This window comes from Capsicum annuum, chromosome 10 (assembly GCF_002878395.1).
Source record: "Capsicum annuum cultivar UCD-10X-F1 chromosome 10, UCD10Xv1.1, whole genome shotgun sequence".
Taxonomy (NCBI): domain Eukaryota; kingdom Viridiplantae; phylum Streptophyta; class Magnoliopsida; order Solanales; family Solanaceae; genus Capsicum; species Capsicum annuum.
The window spans coordinates 201,199,471-201,215,910 of record NC_061120.1 but is presented as its reverse complement, the minus strand read 5'-3'; the positions used below and the strand labels follow the sequence as shown (position 1 = coordinate 201,215,910).

General features: G+C 37.3%; 1 protein-coding gene across 7 annotated transcripts in view; it reads left to right on the top strand.

Moving 5' to 3' along the window:
• LOC107855231 overlaps nt 1–16,440 on the top strand; it is a 45,642-nt gene that overhangs the window by 20,725 nt on the left and 8,477 nt on the right. For all 7 annotated transcript variants that reach the window (XM_047398289.1, XM_047398290.1, XM_047398294.1 and 4 more), the window contains 4 exons: nt 2,915–3,004; nt 3,085–3,184; nt 3,333–3,437; nt 3,534–3,606. In XM_047398289.1, the coding sequence (XP_047254245.1) occupies nt 2,915–3,004; nt 3,085–3,184; nt 3,333–3,437; nt 3,534–3,606 (368 nt within the window). The remainder of the gene's footprint in view (nt 1–2,914; nt 3,005–3,084; nt 3,185–3,332; nt 3,438–3,533; nt 3,607–16,440) is intronic.

Sequence of the window (16,440 nt, the reverse complement as noted above, 5' to 3'; positions counted from 1 at the left end):
CCAACCTGAACACGACATAAGATGTGAGACACAGGACCCGAGACTCAACTCTGACCCAAGATTCAACCCCGGCCAAAGACCCAAACCTACAAACGACACCGATTTTGAACCCGAGCCTTTACCAAGCCTCGACCCTGAGAAGGGGACCCTAGATCTGAATGGACCTGACTCCAATCGAGACCTGACCTTGAGCCAGGACCCAACCTTAACCCGGGACCCAAAACTCAGCTCGATGTGATCCTACTACGTACGATGAAAAATAGAGCGACAACACATGTAGTATATAAGGCTACTAGATTCTGTAGAGCAACAAAACCAGGTGGTTGCTCCATATAAACTTCCTCCTAAAGGTCAACATGGAGAAAAATATTCTTAATGTCCAACCGACTGAGAGGTTAATTGTAAGACAGCAACCATGGATAGAGAAAGATGGACAAATGCTATATTAACCATAAGAGAAAGTATCACTGTGATCAAGCCCAAATATCTGAGTATACTCCTTGGCAACAAGGCGAGCCTTGAGCCGATCAACTTTTCCATCTGGACCAACTTTGACTACACACCTAACAACAACCAACAATAGGTTTACCTAAAGGAAGAGGAACAAGCTCAAAATTGTTGCATGTAAAGTATACATCACGTCAACCAAAGCTTGTTGCCATTCTGGATGAAAAAGTGTTTTACCATAGACTTAGGGATGGAACCAGAGCACAAATTGATAGCATAATGGGGTGATAAAAGATGATCTTTTTAAAAGGTATAACGGGGTTTGATATTATGAGTGGATCATATTCCTTTTTGAAGTACAATCGATTGACTAGGAGGAGACAAGTCGTCATTAGGTGTAGGTGATAACCCCTAAAATGCCGAAGTCGAAAACAAATACAAAAAGAAAAGAAACGATGGAATTGAAAATGCAACAAATTAAAGGATAGATAGATAGATAGATAGATAGATAGACACAAGAAAATATAGGAAAGGACAATCGAAGTTTGTGTCAAATTCTACGACCACAATTTCAAATACATTCAAACACCTATCTCTTACCTAAACCACAAGGGAATCGAACTCCCAAGTAACCCACGTTTCAAAATGAATGTTCAGCACAAGCTAATCCTAGCTCTCACACTTTCAAGTGTATTTATAATAATTTCAAACGCTAACTAAGGCAAAAATAAAGAAGGAAATTTATAGTCATGGGCTATTTATTACATATATTGGCCCAAAAGTGACCTAATTCTACAAATGAAGCAAGCTGTTCGCTTTGGCCCACATGCCTATGTAGATGTCAATCTGCTGGCACAGGTGAAGGGCACAAGTCAGTCACCTGCGGGCGCAGGTGACTTCGTAGGTCACTCTAGATTGTCGTCGATCTCCTTTTGACTCTCCAACGACCTCTCCCGTTGCCCTCGATCCTTCTTGAATGCATTGGGCAACATACAACACTCCTTAAATGGTATCAAGATGGTTTGAAACATATCTCGCTTTATCAATCATCCTTGGAGTATTTGTAGTTCTTAAGCTTGCTTCCTAGTAGAAATCTTGAGGTGAATTTGGCTCCCGGCTCCAAGTTATCCTCCACACATGGTATTGAATTCTTGGGAACTTGAAAAGGGTCCTCCAAAACGTATCCTTGTATTCTTTAGATGATCGTGGCTTGGGTCCCTTTATGTCGGCCTTGAATTATAGTCCTTGAAAGGTTAACGCTGATTTGGCTTGTATCAGCAGGGTTCGACACAGGACGTGAATCATCTAGGCGTGAGGTTGGACGTGAAAAACGATCGATGATGATTCAGGACTGGTGACACTATATCGAGAGATGTAGAAGTAACCGTAGATTCCTTAAAAGTTGGTATAGATAAAACCTCGGGACTTGTAAAATGTGACATCAACTGACATAATGTACCGATGAAGATAAGATGAGTAGCGACGAGATACCATTATTGAACCCAAGAATTACCAAAATATATACATTTAAGAGCATGAGGGGCTAAGTTATGAACAAGACACGTCTCCCGAAGACACGAGGGGACGAAAGTATAGATATGATTGAGGAAACATTACTAAATAAGAAATCTGATTTTTGGTGGAAGATGGGGACATTTGATTAATTAAATAACATATTGTGAGAATTGAATCGCCTAAAAGATGCAGATCAAATTGGGATAAAATGAGAAAAGCACGAGGAATCTCAATGAGGTGCCTATTTTCCCTCTCTGATACCCTATGCTACCCCATTCTGTGGAGGGGTGTGGTTGACGAGATTCTGATGTATAATTCCTTGGTGCGTTATAAACTTCTGAAACTAAAAGGATAAGTATTCCAAAACATTATCAGTTATCACTATGAAAAGTACGAATGTAAACACCTCATTATTTTGTATTTTAGCACAAAACTCTTAAATATAGAAACAACTCAGAACAATTTTTCATTAAGAAAATCCACTTACATTTTGAAGAATCATCAATGAAACTAACAAAATAATGAAATCCCAAGGTTGAATTTCCTCTTCTAGGACCCCAAATACAAAAAATGAACTATGGAAAAATAGACTTTGCAAGACTCACAACACTACGTAGAAAGGTAGAGCAAATGTGTTTCCCAAGTTGACACGACTCACAATCTAATGTGGATAAACTAGACAAGCTAGGCATCATTTTTTGTAGCTTGAATAAACTCGGATATCCCAAATGGTTGTGAATTAAGTCTGGAGAATCTATAACTGGACATGTGGGGGGAGAGGTAAGATGGTAGAGACCTTGTCATTCAAATCCTATGCCAATGGTCTTTCCCGTACTAGGGTCTTGCATAACCAAAGAATCATCAAGAAATATTATGGACTCCGTTTCCTATTCTAACAGATTTGATTCCATTAGAGAATCTTTTTTCAAGTAGTGATCTTTTATTCTTACAGCTCTCTTGCAGAAGCACCAGATGCGTGTAAAGATAAGGTCACAGAACTCCTAGCTTATATGCTTGCAATTGAAGGGGAAGATGAATTGAGGTTTGGCATTTCTGTTACTGTTTCTATTAGCAAACATTTCTCTCAATCTCTTGCACATGTGGCTGACATGGTTTCGGCAGACCTTTTTATTCCATCTGTTTTTTGCTTCCAATGCTGTGTCAAATAACTCTTAAGACTGGAGGATGCAAAGTTTTAGCTTCCTCAGGTGCATTTAGAGAAGTGAGTCTCACTTTCGTTCTGATTTCTGAAATTAATAAAAGCATATTCACAATCTCTATGAACCAATATTTTGGATGATAGTTGGCAATCCATTTATATGTCCCCACTTCGTCTCTTGATCTTCTGTGGGAATGTATTTAATTTGCAGGTTGTTGGTTACCTCATTGCTTTGATTGAACAAAACAACTATACATCTGAGGATAATGGTTCTATATTCTTGGCTTGCGATACAATTTTGAATCTTCTTCTAAAGGTGGTTTTCATGCTGTGCTGCAGGCTGCAGTATCTTAATTGATGAATTAGTTATGTTTGTATGATATCATTGACAATCTCGCCTTCTCATGAACAGCGGGAGCAAATTAAATTTCCTTTAGATGATCCCAGTTTTATCAGACTTTTAGTAGCATTATCACATTGGGCAGGTAATATCTTTATTAACTCAGATTTTTGCACTTGCCGTGCGTGATCTCCTTGTTTCAACTGTTGAAACTTCTTGGTTTTGTATGCATTCATATTTCCTATCTGTAGCATCATCCAAAAAGATGAGCAGTTGATACCTATCAGCCTTTAGCGAAGAGGTGTTAACCTTTAAATGGCCCTGTCCATAGCTGCAGTACATTGGGCACCATTATAGATGGATAAAAGAATGCTCAAAGTTTTCTCAAAATTGGTAATGTTAAGATGCTTCTTGAAGGCAGCCTAATGACTTAATGCTGCTTAATATCATTTAAAACCAATGTACATCTCATGTTTAATTTGGTAAAAGTGGGAAAAAGGTTTCTTTCTAGCTAGTTGTTACCCCTTTCCAAGTGTGATTTCTATCTTATGTATGGCTGTGCCTAAGGGCATATTGTTTGAAATAGATACTTCTTTTGATCAATTTCCAAACTCTTTTTCGATCTTCCAAAGCATAGGGCTTTGCACGTGTCTCTCACGTCAATCAATAAAATATACATAAGAATTAAGGACAATATAATTAGAAAGTAGCAATATATTAACGTTAAAAAATGATATATCTATTTAAATTATATAAATAAATATTTTATCTCAAATATATTATTGTGTGATTTGTCTCACTTCAATGTTTATTATAAACAGAAAGAACAAAGTTAATTTGAATTTCATGCTAATAAAACTATTCTCAAACCTCATTACTCCTTTCATAGGAGACACCTTCAAGAACATCCAATCACTTACTTCAAACTCCAATTCTCTCTGCCTCAATCAAAATAATACAATTAAATCTAATCTTTACACACAAAAATTTTCTCAAAGTCGTCCGACACTCATCTATCACCTGTAAACAATAACAAAATAATACGATAATAGAGATATCAAAATAATACAACAAAACCTAACCTTTACATAAAAAAATTTCTCAAAACCGACCAACATTTATCTATCACCTGTAAATTGCAACAAAATAATACGATAAAACTGATATCAAAACAATATAGTTAAACTTAAATTTTACACAAATTTTTCAAAGCCAATCGAGATTCATCTACGAACTGTAAACTACCTCAAAATAACAAGCTAATAGAGATATTACGATAATACAATTAAATCTAACCTTTATCTAAAATTTTTTTTCAAAGCCGACCCACATTCATCTAGCATCTGTAAATTAACATAAAACAATAAGATAATAAATATATCAAAATAATACAATTAAACCTAACCTTTACACAAGAAATACAATTAAACCTAGCCTTTACACAAGAAATTCTTCAAAGCCAACTCGAAATTCATCTACAACCTGTAAACTATAAAAAAAATATAATGGTGATTCGATTTTGATCCAACTAATTCTTGTCTGGTTGAAAGTTTTGACCCTAATTGATTTTGAATGAAAACAAAGAAGATATATATATATATACACACACACATATTGAATTCTATTATGCTGACAAAAACAATGAAGAAGTTGAGGGTTGGAAAATCAAGCATCCATCAATATAGACATGCAATCGAATCAAGTTAGATGAGCATTAATCATATGCTCCCAATAGGCAAACCAGTTTTTTCTCTAGTTTCGTGCATCTCAATATTTATAGAAGTATTTCCTTAATAGAGTCATATTTTAGGAGTATTTTTCTAATTGAACAGTAGAAATGAAAATATTAATTTATTCTCCTACCATATATTTTAGGAGTTTCATATATGTTAGGAAGTTTAGTAGAAAGAAAAATATTACTGAATTCTCCTACCATATATTTTAGGAAATCTTGTTAATATAATAAAAGATAATTTAATAATAAATTTTTTATTGTCTAAAGAGAAGAGTCTTTTAATGAAGGATAAAAAGTTCAAATCACTTTTCTAAGGGACTTCACACTTTTAATATATTATAAATATACATGACTCCATATTTGCCGAATCAGTCATGTTATGATCTTCTATATCCTGAATCTTCCCGTTTCGTCATCTAGCTTATGTTCTTCATGTAGCATTCAAACCGAATGACTAATGAAATTAGGTCAATACTTCCGGTGAGAAATAATAGAGAAAAATATCATTTGAATTGTTGTCTATATAATTACATTGACACTCTATTTATAGGCACTACAATACAATCCTTTTCCAAGTAGGATTTTGTATATTATTCCTATTCCTACTCATATTCTAACACTCTCCCTCAAGCTGGTGACGATATCTGCAAGTTGATCACTTGACTTCACAAAATTTGTAACAATATCTCCCGAGAGTATCTTTTCTCTGACAAAGTGACAATCAATCTTTACGTGCTTGGTTCTCTCATGTAACACTGGATTAGATGCAATATGAAGGGCTGCTGATTATTACATACAAGTTCCATCTTATCGGTTTCTCCAAATTTTAGTTCTCTCAACAATTGTTTGATCCAAACCAGCTCACAAGTTGCTTCAGCCATTGCTCGATATTCTGCTTCGGCGCTAGATCGAGCAACCACACTCTGTTTCTTACTCTTCCAGGACACCAAATTACCACCTACTAAAACATAATATTTGGATGTAGAACGTCTATCAGAGAGTCATCCTGCCCAATCAACATTGGTATATCCAATGATATGCTCGTGGCCTTGATCCTCAAAGAGTAGTCCTTTACTGGAGATGACTTTATACATAGCAAAATACGAACAACTGCATTCCAATGACTATCACAGGGGGAAGTTATAAACTGACTTACAACACTCACGGGAAAAGAGATGTCTAGTCTAGTCACTGTGAGATAATTCAACTTTCCAATCAACCGCCTATACCTTCCATACCTTTTAGGATCACTAAGTAACCCCACCTGTCCGGGCAGAAGTTTAGCATTTGGATCCATAGGAGTGTCAATGGGTTGACATCCCATCATTCCTGTCTCGTAAAAAATGTCTAAAGCATACTTTTGTTAAGAAATAACAATACCTGATCTGGATTGTGCAACCTCAATACCTAGAAAGTATTTCAGTCTGGCGAGGTCTTTAGTTTGAAAATGTTGAAAGAGATGTTGCTTCAAGTTAGTGATACCATCTTGATCATTGCCGGTGATAACAATGTCAACATAAACCACCAGATAAAGACACAAATTTGGTTCAAAATGATTAGCTCCACTATGAATATGCCAAACTCCTGAATCACTGTGCTAAATTTTTCGAACCAGGCTTGAGGGAACTATTTCAAACCATAGAGTGATAGGTGCAATTGACATACAAAGCTACTAAACTTTCCCTGAGCAACAAAATCAGGTGGTAGCTCCATATAGACTTCTTCCTTAAGATCACCATGCAGAAAATCATTCTTAATGTCCAACTGATAAAGAGGCCAATGACGAACGACAGCCATAGAGAGAAAAAGACGGACAAATGCTATTTTAGCGACGGGAGAGAAAGTGTCACTATAATCAAGCCCAAATATCTGTGTATATCCTTTGGTAACAAGGCAAGCCTTCAGCTGATCAACCTGACCATCTGGACCAACTTTGACTGTATAAACCCAATGACAACCAACCATAGATTTACCTGCAGGAAGGAAAACAAGCTCCCAAGTACTACTTGTATGTAAAGCAGACATTTCATCAATCATAGCCTATTTCTATTCTGAATGGGAAAGTGCTGCACCTGTAGTCTTATGAATGGAAATAGAGGACAAAGATGATACAAAAGCATAATGAGGTGATGACAGACGATGATAACTCAAGAAAGTATAATGTGGGTTAGCATTAAGAGTGGATCTTATACTTTTTTGACGTGCAACTGATTGGCTAGGAGTAGGCAGGTCCGCGGTAGGGGAAGCGTCAGGCGCATGACATGAATTATTTAGATCTGAGACTAATGCTGGATGCGGTGATAAGTCAAAAGTGGTGGCACTACAGCTGGAGATGGAGAAGTAATCGTAGATTCCTTAAAGATTGGTGTGGGTAAGATTGGAGGTATGAGTAAAACTTCAGAGATATCAAAATGATCAAAAGATGTATAGTAAGGTTGAGTTTCAAGGAATGTGACATCGACGGATATAAGGTAGCGACCCGGATTAGGTAAATAGCATCGATACCCTTTTTGAACTCGAGAGTAACCAAGGAAGACACATTTGAGAGCACGAGAGGCTAATTTATCTTTTCCTGGGGCTAAGTAATGAACAAAACATGTGCTCCCAAAAACACGAGCGGGATAAAGTAGAGATATTACTGAGGAAATAGTATGGAATGCGGAATCTGATTTTGGATTGAAGATATGGCATTCTGTTAATGAGATAGCAAGTTGGGATTCAAGAGAAGAGTGCGAGCAGTCTCAATGAGATGCCTATTTTTCCTTTTTGCTATACCGTTTTGCTAAGGGGTATATGGGCATGATGTTTGGTGAATGATTCTTTGATGAGTCAAAAACTCCTGAAACTGGGAGGATAATTATTCTAAGGCATTATCACTACGAAAAACACGAATAGAAACACCAAATTGGTTTTGTATTTTATCACAAAAACTTTTGAATATAGAAAATAACTCGGAACGATCTTTCATCAAGTAAACCCAAGTACATCTCGAGAAATCATCAATGAAACTAACAAAGTAACAAAATCCTATGGGTGAACTGACTCTACTGGGACCCCAAATATCAGAATGAACCTATGAGAAAATAGACTTTGAACGACTCTCAATACTACGTGAAAATGTAGCACGGGTGTGTTTCCCAAGTTGACACGACACAATCTAATGTGGATAATCTAGACAAACTAGGCACCATCTTTTGTAGTTTGGATAGACTCGAATGTCCGAAATGTTTATGAATAAGGTCAGGAGGGTCTGTCATTGAGCATCTTGTGAAGGAATTTGAAGAGGTAAAATAGTAACAACGTTGTGATTCATGTCCTATGCCAATCGTCTGTCGCGTTTTGTTGTCTTGCATTAGAAAAGAGTCATAAAAAAAAGTTATACTACAATGAAGGGCACGTGTCAAACGACTAACTGATGCAAGATTAACAGGACAACCAGAGACATAAAGAACAGAGTCTAGGGTGACAGAAGATAGGGGTTTGACTTGTCCAACTCCTTTTGGCTTTGTTCGGATATTGTGAATAAACAATATCAGACAGAAGTGATTTGCCACCAGAAATATGATCAGAAGCACTTGAGTCCACAACCCATGATCCAAAGGTAGGAGATTGTGCAATTGAGGCTATTGGTAGAGATATATGCTTACTTGCTCGATACTGAAGATACTCATTATATTCCTTTTCAGATAAATACACCCATTGATCACTTGTGGTGTTAGACTGAGCAACATGAGCATTTTTAGGTGGTGGACCATGCAAAGAATAACATATTTCACGAGTATGTTCAAGCCTATAATGTTGGAGTCCCACATCGGTGGGTTAAAGAGTCCTTGGTCTCCTTATATGGTCTTGGGCAATTCTCTCCTTATGAGCTAGCTTTTGAGGTTGAGTTAGACCCAAGGTTCATTTATTTATCATGGGATCAGAGCTAGGTTCACCCAATTCATTTGTTTTCGATGTTGAGCCCCCCGTCTTATATTGTCCACGCTTCAGATGTCCAGCCCTGGGCGTGCGGGGTGTGTGTGTGTTGGAGTCCCACATCAGTGGGTTAAAGGGTCCTTGGTCTCCTTATATGGTCTTGGGCAATCCTCCCCTCATGAGCTGGCTTTTGAGGTTGAGTTAGACCCAAGGTTCATTTCATTTCTTTATCATATAACAATAACTACACTTAGGTCGAGAATAACATACGCCACGAGTATGTCCAAGCCTTTTACAATAATTACACCCAGGATGAGATCTTCTAAATCGACCTTCCCGTTGTCGATTCTTCATGGACTGTGACGTTTAATTTTTTGATCTCCTCATTAAGGGCTCAGATTTAATCGTAGGACACCAAGTAAAAGATTAGAAAATATGTTGCCGAAATCTGGAAAAACAGTGTCCAGTCGCCGGAAAAAAATCTAAAGTTGCCGGAATTAGGGTTTCGGCAATCGAAATCTGAGAAACTAGGCTGAAACTGAAAAACAAAAGCTGGTTGGAGGTTGGAGTAACTGGACGACCCTAACAGAAAAAAAAAGCCGAAAAAGTCAACTGGAGAATGGCTAATGCGCCGGCGCATGACAGATATAGTCGGAACTTCGGCAGGCACGTGCGGGCGCGTCGCTGGGACTTTCTGGTGGTTTTGGTCGGGTTTTTGTCGCTTAAGCTTTTTGATCCTCTGGGTGGTGTTGTATTTTGCACCAAACCCACAAAATAGATGACTCAAAACAGTCGCTGAAAATTGACACACGATGAATGATATTTTCTTTTTTTATTTTTCTGAAATTTTCTTACCAATGCTCTGATACCATGTGAGAAATAATAGAGAAAAATATTATTTGAATTATTATCTACATAATTACATTGATACCCTATTTATAGGCACTGCAATACAATCCTTTTTCAAGTAGGATTTTGTATACTATTCTTATTCCTACTCATATTCTAACACTCACATATTATGGGTAAGGTAGGAGACATCTTTATTGTTCCCACAGAGAATCTCTTAAGTTCCCACTGCTTAGTTAGCTTCTAATTTGCATTTGATCATCAAATGGAATGGGAATAACCCGTCCTACTCTCTTTGAAACTATGATGCTCGGACTCTTCAAAAATATTGAGGAATACGTGTTAAATCCTCCCAAAATAGTGTATTTTTTAAGGATCCGACGCAGATAAGGTAACATTTTTGGAGATACCTTTATCATGGTATCAGAGCCTGGCCCAACCCAATGCATTGTTTCACCCCGATGTTGGACTCTCATCTTATATTGTCCATGCTTCAGATGTCTAGTCTTATTAGACGTGCGAGGGAGTGTCGAGCTCCATATTTTTGGATGTTAGGGTCCTTGCTCTTCGTTAATGATGCAAAATTAATAGAATTATTTTTTGTATTATTTTTTATATTAGAATAAAACTTCCCAAAGTTGGTTAAGATTCTATTTGTTAGGACTCTTTTTCTATTTCTAGTTTGTTACAACTCCTGTTAAATCAATTATATAAGACTTTTCTATTTCTAGTTTGGTAGGACTCCTCTTAAATCAATTATATAAGACTTTCCTATTTCTAGTTTGGTAGGACTCTTGCTACTCTAAATCTCTATTTAAGAGAGTTGACATTATTAATAAAACAAGTTGGATTTTATCAAGTCACAGAGGGTTGGAACTTTCTCAAACAAGTTTCCAGGTCTACAACAATTCCCTGAATGAAATGCAAAATTCAGCAATCATAGGTAGGTCAAGGAACAAGAACAATGGCTTTAATTGGAACGTTGGTCTTGACTTTCAAGTTAATTGTCCAGCGACTCGATCCAGAACTAGGGACCATAACAATTTGGTATCAGAGCTTGTCACCATGGAAGAAAATACTGTAGAAGCAAAGTTGTTAAATTTTCTATAGGAAGCTCAAACTCAAACTGAAGCGAAAGTAGCAGCTTCAGAAGCAAGGATGAATGCCAAATTCTAGTAGTTATCACAACAAATTGAAACCTTGATCCACATCACGAAACGTGCAAAAGGAGTCAAAGTTTGAGACAATAGCATTGCTTCTATCCAACGAACTTGCATTGAACTAGTAATGCAGGTGAACAACTAGATGTGTATCTAGAAGTGATACGATTCTAATTCGGAAACCAGAATCAAAATGTAGAAAATTGAAATAAAAAAAAGGATATGTGGAATATCGAAATAGAGCAACAGGGGACTCTATACCTTTGTCTCACAATTGAATTCGAAGGAACAACATAGTCCCTCAATCAAACACAAGAGAAACCAATTGAATCCACAAATGGATGACTCTATATGATTAATCAAGTAAAGAAGTTAAAAGAACAATTGAGAAAATCCACCCTAGCAGCTCTACCTAGATTAACTATCTAATTGGAACCCACCCACTAAGCTAAGCTACGATAATTGGGAATTCAACCAAAGCTATAATCTAAGAAATCAAGTCTTTCAAGACAAATTCACAAGTCAACATAATCTAAGGAAATAAATGGCTAAGACACCTATTTGTAGTTATTGCCTTTGCAAAAATAACCTATTACAAAGATAGCCCAAAAGTGGCTATTTGAAAGTAATCCTCAAGTGCCCTTCTTTGCTCACCCAAGTGTCTTACCATAGCTCAAGTTGCTCTTTGCATGACCAAAGGTTCTTGTGTGCACTTGGTATCACCCATTGTGCTCTTGATCGCCCAAGGCTCTTGTGCTTAGCTTGTTCCGGGCTCCAAGCTGTCATCCATATGTGGAAGTCCATCCTTTTCTGCTCCATAAGATCCATCCAAGCTATCACCATGGCTCGTGTAGCTTAGGGTATAGGTCTAGCACGAATTGGGCTAACTGTGTTCGTATCAAGAAGGAAGTTTCAACAACAGTAACTGTGGTACTAATGGCAACAATGGAGAAAGAGATATCATTCCCAGATACACTAAATTAGACTTTACTACTTATGATGGAAGTAAAGATCCTCTTACTTGACTTCATCATCATTGTGAGAAATTCTTCTCAAACTAGCATACAACCAACCAAGAAAAAGTAGGTTTAGCTGCTTTCACATTGTAGGGGAGGCGCAAAACAAGAAGCAGTTTAACATAGGGTGTCTTCAAAGAGTGTTGTACTCTTCCTTTTGGCCCACCAATAAAAAGCAATCCATTAGGGGGACTGATCAACTTGAAACAAGCTAGTTCTGTTGAAGATGTTGAAGATTATCATGGGAACTTCCAAAAGATGTTGGCTCATGCATCATCTGTCGTATAGTCCAACGAATAGATATGTTTACAACTGGGTTAGTTGAATTGATTCGTCTCGATGTTGAATTGCACAACCCATCTAACCTAGTACAAGCAATGAATCTGACAAGTGCATTTGAGAAGAAGATACAAATTTCTTCTAGCACACAAAGGGGCTATAGTTCAACCTCAAATATTAGTGCAAGGGCAGCCGCTACAACAATACCTTCGACTGCTGCGGTAACTGCTTCTAATCCTTTTGTGAAAAAGTTGACTAGCAGCGAGATGGCTGCCTGACGTGAAAAGGGGTTGTGCTACAACTGTGATGATTCTTATGTTCAAGGCCATCAATGCGAAAAATTATTTTAGCTAGAAATAGAGGATGGGGAATCTGAATTGCGGTAATTGGGAAGTTTTGGTTCAGCGTTGAGGACTTACTTAGGAGGCAGTGCATCTTTAAAAGCCATTTTTCCAGACTTCAAGCTAGAGGACAAGCTTTTTATCAGGGATGGAGTAATGTTATTTTCTGAATTATTTTTTATAGTAGAATAAAACTTCCATGAGTGAATTAGGATTCAAGTTTGTTAGGACTCTTGTTAATTCAGTTCTATAGGACTTGTTCTATTTCTAGTTTGTTTAGGACTTTTGCTACTGTGAACCTTTGTTTAAGGGAGTTGACGTTATCAATAAAACAAGTTAGATTTTATCAAGTCATAGAAATTCGGAGCTTTCTCAAATAGGTTCCCAGGTCTGTAGTTCCCTGAATGAATTGTAAAATTTAGCAATCATAGGCAGGTCAAGGAACAAAACAAGGGATTTGATGAGAACATTGGGCCTGACTTTCAAGTTAATTGTCCAGCGACTTGATCCAGAACTAGGGACCCTAACAGTCTCCTTATATGTCTTGGACAATCCTCCCCTCATGATTTAGCTTTTGGGGTTGAGTTAGACCCAAGATTCATTTTTTTCATTTCTTTATCAGTCATGAGCAAGTGATGAAAACTGGAAAGCCTTACTCAAGTGTAGAACTATTATGCTCGTTGTCTGCTAGAAAGCTGGATTTACAATTAATTTGTGTGTTCTACTTGTCCAGCAAAAGATAAATTGGGTGCCAAGAGGTAAATTTAACCACTGGGTATCCTAATTCCGAATCAATAGGTAGATGACACAAATTCATCTGTTTTTAACATTAACTGCTGGGATATCCTAATTCCGTATCAATAGGTAGATGACACAAATTCATCTGTTTTTAACAAAACCAATGAAAATATCTACCTTCTGGATCACTAATGTTTGTATGGTCTTCAAAACTCCAGTACTATGAGAAATATAAAAAAAGAATATTATTGAATTGTTGCATCTACAAAGAATATTATTTGAATTGTTGTAACTATATCATTATACTGAGACCTTATTTATAGATACTATATTCCAATCTTTTTTCAAGTAGGATACTACATTACAATTCTTTTTCAAGTAGGATTCTGTATGTTATTTCGTTTCTTATTCTGGATCACTAATGTTTGTATGGCCTTGGCTCAGCGGTAAGCTTGCTTACCGTGGTGTGCCAGGGTCGGGGGTTCGAAATGCCCCTCCAGCGAAGCTGGGGTGAGGGCGCGTAGGTCAGGCCCGGAGTGGTCCCCCCCCCCCCGACACCTACGGAGTAGGTATGAACCGGGTCGTCCCTTATTCATATTCTAGCACTTTTCTTCAAGTTGGTGCATAGAGATCATATGTACCGAGCTTGTTACGAATGTATTAATACGAGGACCAGCAAGGGACTTGGCGAAAATATCTACAAGTTGATCACTTGATATCACAAATTTTGTAGCAATATCTATGGAAAGTATCTTCTTTCCCACAAAGTGAAAATCAATCTCAATGTGCTTAGTCCTCTCATGAAAAACTAGATTTGATTCGATATGAAGAGCCGCTTGGTTATGTCACACAAGTTATGTTTGATTGCTCTCTCAGATTAATCCAAACTAGCTCACAAGTGGCTACCACGATTGCTCGATATTCTGCTTTTGCACTAGATCAAGCAACCACACTCTGTTTCTTACTCTTTCAGGACACTAAATTACTTTTTACTAAAGCAAAATATCCGGATGTAGAATGTCTTATCCCAAGGCGATCCTGCCCAATCAACGTCTTTATATACAATGATTTTCTTATGACCTCGATCCCCGAAGAGTAGTCGCTTACCTGGAGCCAATGTTATCAATGGTGAGTTGCCAATGGTGAATGGCGAGGTGAAGCAACGTCGCTATCTACCTTCAGGCGATGCCACCTTCGAAAAGCGACGCCTTTTTTTTTTTAAAAAAAATTAGGGCTTCAAGGATAAAACGTAATTTTAGGGCTTTTATTTCCATATTTGTTTCAAATGCTACCATTGCGAGGCGAGAGTGGCGACTGCGAGTGCGACTTGCGACTGTGCAACTCGCAGCTCCGGCGGGCAGCGACTTGCGACTTCGACGATTGGTACGTAACTCTATTTGTTTTCTTTTTCTACTTTCGTCTACTTTCTTCTGATTTCTTCTTCAAATCATTTCACTTTTTCCTCTGATTTATTTTACTTCCTAGTTTTTTTCCACACAGACACTCACAGTAGACATAATACTTACTGTTTCTGATTTCTTATAACTTATATAGTATAATAACTAATATCATAATTGCTTGATCATTAACAACAATTTCAATGGCGTCTGCGTCTCAATTTAATAGTAACAAACATAAGGGCATTGGATGGAATTATGGTTCGTAAGGACCAACAAAAGATTTGGTGATATGTAATTTTTGTTGACCGTTGAGTCTTGAGTCATTCAAGTCCTAGACATTAGTATCTACGATCTATTTTTAGTTTCTTACTTGAAATATTTGTTAATAAATTATTGCTATTGCTATTTTTACTATTTATATATGCAATTAATATTTTAATTTTTTGGTATTAATTGTCGCCGCACTTTCATATGGAGATTTCCTTGCCGCTCGCTTCGCCGCGTGGCAAGGCAGAGCCTTGTTGCCTTTCGCTGTCCGAAACACTGCCTGGAGCTGACTTAATATATCCCATAATGCGAATAACGGCATCCTAATGACTATCACATGGAGAATCCATATGCTGACTTAAAACACTCACATGATAGGAAATGTCAGGTCTGATCACTGAGTGGCCCCTCTGTCCTGGTAGGAGCTTAGTATTTGGATTCATAGGAGTGTCAATGAGTTTACATCCCATCATTCTGTCTCCTTGAGAATGTCTGAGGCATACTTGTGTTGTAAAGTAATAATACCTGATCTGGACTGAGCAACTTCAATACCTAGAAAATACTTCAGTCTGTCGAGGTCTTTAGTTTGGAAATGCTGAAAGAGGTGTTACTTAAAATGAAATATACCATCTTGATCATTGTCGGTAATATACAAACCAACAAATAAATACATAGATTTAGAGTAAAATGTTGATAAAATGCAGAGTGATCTGCTTCACTACGAATCATTCCAAACTCTTGAACTACTGTGTTGAACTTTCCAAATCATGCCCGAGGAGACTATTTTAGACCATAAAGTGACCGACACAATTGACGCACTAGACTAGACCCACATTGAGCAACAAAATCAGGTGGTTGCTTTAATAAAGTTCCTCCTTATTAGAATATGAATAGGAATAATAATAACATATAGAATCCTACTTGTAAAAGGATTGTAATATAGTGTTCTATTTGAAAGGGATTGGAATATAGTGTCTATAAATAGGGTCTCAATGTAATCATACAATTACAACAATTTAATAATGTTCTTCTCTTATATTTCTCACATGGTATCAGAGCCTCTACGATTTTGGTAGAGAATCGAAGAGCTTCCGCTGTCGGCGGACGAATATAACCCATATATGCTGCTGCCCGTCTGGCCAATGATTATGTTAGCAAAAGTTGGCCACCGTGCTCCTTTCCAATGGCTTCTCATATCTAATTTGCATAGCACTGTGCTTCTTTTCAGTGACTACTTTCATATATCTAATTTGTGTAGCACCATGCATCTTTGCGG